General features: G+C 36.1%; 2 protein-coding genes across 2 annotated transcripts in view; one reads left to right on the forward strand and one right to left on the reverse strand.

Moving 5' to 3' along the window:
• Window positions 1-5,485, reverse strand: part of LOC137614507 (kin of IRRE-like protein 2) — a 255,251-nt gene that overhangs the window by 170,977 nt on the left and 78,789 nt on the right. The window lies entirely within an intron of this gene.
• LOC137614508 (nuclear transcription factor Y subunit beta-like) lies at window positions 440-2,797 on the forward strand. The gene is made up of 2 exons (XM_068344303.1): window positions 440-968; window positions 2,685-2,797. Exons 1-2 carry the CDS (start codon window positions 440-442, stop codon window positions 2,795-2,797), a joined length of 642 nt encoding a protein of 213 aa, XP_068200404.1.

Genomic DNA, 5,485 nt, shown 5'->3' on the forward strand with positions numbered 1-5,485 from the left:
ACCAATGCATTTCTGCAAAGTTATTGCTTCCAATTAAGGGGAAGTATTACAGTGATAAAATTAAAACGTTCAAGTAATTGCAAATTTCACACCTACTGAACCAAGAAGTTTACTAACTACATTAATTCCATCAAACAATTAGCAAGTTATTTAATCTTAACAACTATCAAGTTGAAGTTCTTATCAATTATTAATTTTCAAATGTGAAGCATTTAAGAAACTTATATTTGCAGGGGAGTAGGTAAAGAGGGTAGGGTAGGGGGTGGTTTGAAAATCCACTACGGGCCTCCAAGAGAAGGGGCCTCCAAACAAAGGGGGCCTCCAAGAGAGGGGGCCGTAAAAAGATGGACCTCTAAAAGATGAAGCCTCCAGAAGAGTGGCCTCCCATGGAGGGGTGCCTCTAAAAGAGGGGGCTGTATAAAAGATGTACCTCTAAAAGATGGAGCCTCCAAAAGAGTGGCCTCCCATGGAGGGACGCCTCCAAAAGAGGGCCTCCAAAAGAGAGACTTCCAAAAGAGGGGTCTTTCCAAATGACGGGGCCTCCAAAAAAGGGGCCTCCAAGAGAGAGGACTTCCAAAAGAGGGGGCCCTTCAAAAGAATGACCTCAAAGAGAGGGTGCCTCCAAAAGGGGGACCTCCAAGAGAGGACCTCCAAAAGACGGGACTCCAAGAAAGGAGATCTCCAAAAGAGGGACCTCCAAAAGAGGGGACTCCAAGAGAGGAGACCTCTAAAAGAGAGAACTCCAAGAGAGGAGACCTCCAGAAGAGTGGACTCCAAGAGAGGAGACCTCCAAAAGAGGGGACTCCAAGAGAGGAGACCTCCAAAAGAGGGACCCAAACATAAAAGGGTCCACCAAGAGAGGAACAGCTCAAAAATAGGGTCCCTCCAAAAGAGGGACCTCCAAAAGAGGCTCTTCCAAGAGAAAGGTCCCTCCAAAGAAAGATCAGAAAATAAAACTAACCTCAATAGTATCTTAGAAAGCATAAAACTGTACCTAAAAGTGATGGATTTTTTAATTCTTTTTTTATTTTTGCCTCTTCCACTCTAGCGAACCGGCTTTGGGTTGCCTCTCACAAGGGTAAAGGGAATGGTTACTCTCATTACTAATAGGGAGCCGAAGACTGACTTCAAACTGCAACGTGTTGGTTCAAAACAGCTTCAGGGGCTCTAAGTCCAAAGAAGTTGCCAGTGTTCTAACACAGCCACCCGTTAATTTGACTTTTTTAGTCATTATCCCATTTGAATAGAAAAATGACAGTGTGTGATCTGAATTGTAATGTTTTTTTTACCAGATTTTGCGCTGCATTATGCTGAAAGAAACATCCCACACGAGCATCCTTCCGAACAGTGTTTACCCTTGAACCAGTTTGGCTGTTGTCATGGTAACTGACGTCATGACTCCTTATTCAGCAACCCAACCCTTCTCCTCCTTAAAACCCCCAAGACCACACGGGACCCCATATCTCTAGTTGCGCCCTTGTATATTCTCGTTATTTCATGAAATGTGGAATAGAAATTTTCATCTTGAAAACAATTATTGCTGGGTGAAATAATTAATCTAAAATATAACTTTACGTTTCTTTGTGGTGACAATGGATGCCGTTGCAGGATTTTATACCTGAGTAAAAAAAACAAAGCCATTTATTACGTGGATTCAGAATTAACTACTCTATATAACTACTTTATATATACAGTATATATATATATATATATATATATATATATATATATATATATATATATATATATATATAAATATATATACATATCTATATATATATGTATATATATATATATATATATATATATATATATATATATATATATATATATATATATATATATATATATATATATATATATATATATTTCTTTTTAGTGACAACAAGATACCGTTGCAAAAATTTATACCTGAGTAAAGAGCTCAGATATTAAATTCCATTCTCACACACACAGTTCCAGCTAATGAAGTCAATTCCGACACCAGTTATTTCCACGTGAACGAACTCCCAAAAAAAAAAAAGACACCAATTACAACAAGGTCTGAAATATTTCAGAAATCGTATAAAGAGATACAATAAAAAAAAGGATAAAGAGAGAGAGAGAGAGAGAGAGAGAGAGAGAGAGAGAGAGAGAGAGAGAGAGAGAGAGAGAGAGATGTATAACTCCCAGATCTAAATTCCAAGCAGAAAGATATATACCTCAGGACTTCATCCAGATGCGTTTTGTGCAATTATTCTCAGATCTCGCATTTCTATTTGTGGAATATATCTGAGAGGTTCACGCGGCAGTGCAAGGAAGGGAGATATTGCAGGAGATCTGCTATTGCAAAATATATGGAGCACCATTTAAGCCGAAGGGAAGCGAAGATATTTCTCTGTTTGGCGTAGCTATGGTGTCATGGATCGCTTATGGTGTATTGGTAGCGTTGCGTGAAATGTAGGAAGTTATACGCCGACTTGGAATTCATGTATATATATATATATATATATATATATATATATATATATATATATATATATATATATATATATATATATATATGTATATATATATATATATATATATATATATATATATATATACATATATAATTTTCTGTAGATTCTTGTAAATGCTTCAATATCGTACATATGAGATGAGATGAGATGAAACACAGGTCATCTTGATGTTTCAATAAACAGATTTTTGTGAACAACAACAACAACAACAACAACAACAACAACAACAACAACAACAACAACAGGTAATGCAGCTCTTTCTAGTTATACCTGTGGCTTGGCTATATCGTCACTAACCTGACCAGTGCAGATTGGTGATGGTGGAAGATTTTTGTCTGATGGCTACCAACAAACCAACCTAGTAGTGATAACCCTGACGCAGAAGGGAGAATGCACAACCACACAATTAGCGCATTATGAAAATAAGAATAATTATACAAAAAAAAAAAATACACTCGATTACATATCATACATTCACTAAATACTCAATTTTAATAGATATAAAATATTCTAATGATGCAAATTACTTTAACAGATATTCCATAAAAATCTAATGATATATTAATGATCCTTTAATCACGAGTTATAAAAATCTACGAGGAATATTCATGGCAGGTGACTGGAAACCAGGTCAGGAAGATGACTTCGTATCAGCGAGGACACGTGGGCGTCCTGTTCAAATGAAATGCAAATTAGGTTTTGCTTGTCTATTTTCCTAATTCCTCCTGCTTGGGTAATTATGGCATCGTCAAAGCACCTTGCTTGCATAGAGAGAGAGAGAGAGAGAGAGAGAGAGAGAGAGAGAGAGAGAGAGAGAGAGAGAGAGAGAGAGAGAGAGAGAGAGAGAGAGAGATATATTATTATCATTATTGTTAATACTATGACATCGTCAAAGCACCATGCTTGCAGGGAGAGAGAGAGAGAGAGAGAGAGAGAGAGAGAGAGAGTGAGAGAGAGAGAGAGAGAGAATACATCATTATCTCTATTATTTATACTAGCTGGACTACAACCCTAGTTGGAAAAGGAGGATGCTACAAGCCCAAGGGCTCCAACAGGGAAAATCTCTCAGTGAGGAAAGGGAGTAAATAAACTACAGTATATATGAGCCGTAATAATAAAAATGGAGAACAATGGTTTGAATGTGGAGTGTCCTTCTCCTAGAAGAGCTGCTTACCATAGCTAAAGAGTCTCCTCTACCCTTACCAAGTGGAAAGTATGAATATGGTAATTTAGAAGTTTAACAAACAAACCAAAAGATGAATGAGAAATTATAGACATTTTAATAGTTTTTAATCGTAGATTCTTCCCTGAAACTAGTTTTAGCATTCGAGATGTTGTCAAAAGTCATTAATTTCAAGAAAATTATTATTCCTAATCAATTGGGAATTTTTGGAACTAACCATTCCTGACAGGAACAAGTGATTTATTTTCATTGGCTGTTTTCAAAATACATTACGTCGAGCAAAACAAACAAAAACAAAAAACATTTAATTTTAAGTGGAAATTATCCTTGAGCCACAATATTACACGAATATTTGGCAAACATCTATTGTGGTTGATTGATTGAATGATTGATTTAATGCCAGAAAACTTTAAATCAATCATGCAAGCACAATGGATGTTTGGCAAAATAAAAACAATTAATTGAAAGATGAATTGGTTAGACATCGATGGATATTCCTTGTTGTTTTCAAAATTGCAATCAGATTGGTAATGAATACAGGGATTCATTGCTAATGGCAAATATTAGTTCTCGATATGTAAACAGCTTATAATTTTCAATCATTGGCTGTGATAGACTATTGGGAACGTCCCTGCCTAGCGATTTGCTGGTTTGGTGTTCGAGACCCGCATAAGCTCGATAATTTCTAGTGGCATCTTCAACCTCAGCATCTTTGTGAGCTAAGGATTTGGGGCTTGAAGGAGCCTATAGGTCTGCCTTTCTAGTACTGTCTTCAACCTCACTATCCCTGTGAGCTAAGGATGGCAGGGGGAAGCCTATAAGTCTGCCTTCTGAGTCATCAGCAACTATTGCCTAGCCTTCCCTGGTCCTAGCTTGGGTTTAGAGGGGCTTGGGCGCTGATCAATGTATATATATGGTCTGTCTCTAGGGCATTGTCCTGATCGCCAGACTTGGGTTCAAGTCCCCCCTCAAACTCGTTAGTTCCTTTAGTGGCTGCAACCTCACCATCCTTGGGGCTAAGGACTAGAGGCTGATTCATAATTAGCCATTACCTGGCTCACCTTGGTCCTAGCCTGGGTGGAGAGGGCGATTTGGCGCTGATCATATATATATATATATATATATATATATATATATATATACATATATATATATATATATATATATATATATATATATATATATATATATATATATATATATATATATATATATATATATACACATGGCCAGTCTTAGGCCATTATCCTGCTTGCTAGGGCAATGTAACTGTCCCTTGTCTCTGCCATTCATGAGCTGCCTTTAAAAACCTTCAAACATAGCTCAGTTACACGATATACATTAAATACACAGAAGATATAAGTCCACAGTTAATGTAATATTTTCTTAGAGTGGAGAAAAAGACTATTTTTTAGCGAAAATTTAATATTCTTTAAGAAAACAGTGCACTGAAAAATATTATTGCAAAAAATGCTATGATTTCCTAGGTAAGACAAAACTCTTTCTTCATGGGAGAAATGTGGTATAAAACTGAACTGAAAATATATTAATATTTAAGAAATGTTTCGTTGAAGGATATTTGTGAGAATGATATAAAGTTTTAAACAGCTTCCTCTACAGCTTTTCACCTAATATGAAGAATTAACTGAAGGTAAAAGAGAATTTTAGATTCCTCTTTTAGTGGGAGTTGAAAATCTTTGTCGTAAATTTTCCTTTAGATTTGAAATCTGATGTCTTGATATATGAATATTTTCTGGAGTATTTCATAATACTTTTTTATATGATGAATGTTTTTATCCGA

Source organism: Palaemon carinicauda, chromosome 20 (genome assembly GCF_036898095.1).
Source record: "Palaemon carinicauda isolate YSFRI2023 chromosome 20, ASM3689809v2, whole genome shotgun sequence".
Lineage (NCBI taxonomy): Eukaryota > Metazoa > Arthropoda > Malacostraca > Decapoda > Palaemonidae > Palaemon > Palaemon carinicauda.

What these genes read in the sequence shown, in the direction of transcription:
- LOC137614508 (XM_068344303.1), top strand. Translation starts at nt 440, where the DNA reads ATGGAGCCTCCAAAAGAGTGGCCTCCCATGGAGGGACGCCTCCAAAAG. An exon ending in AAATAAAACTAACCTCAATA is followed by an intron (nt 969 to 2,684) that starts GTATCTTAGAAA and finishes TTCAATAAACAG; the next exon opens with ATTTTTGTGAACAACAACAA.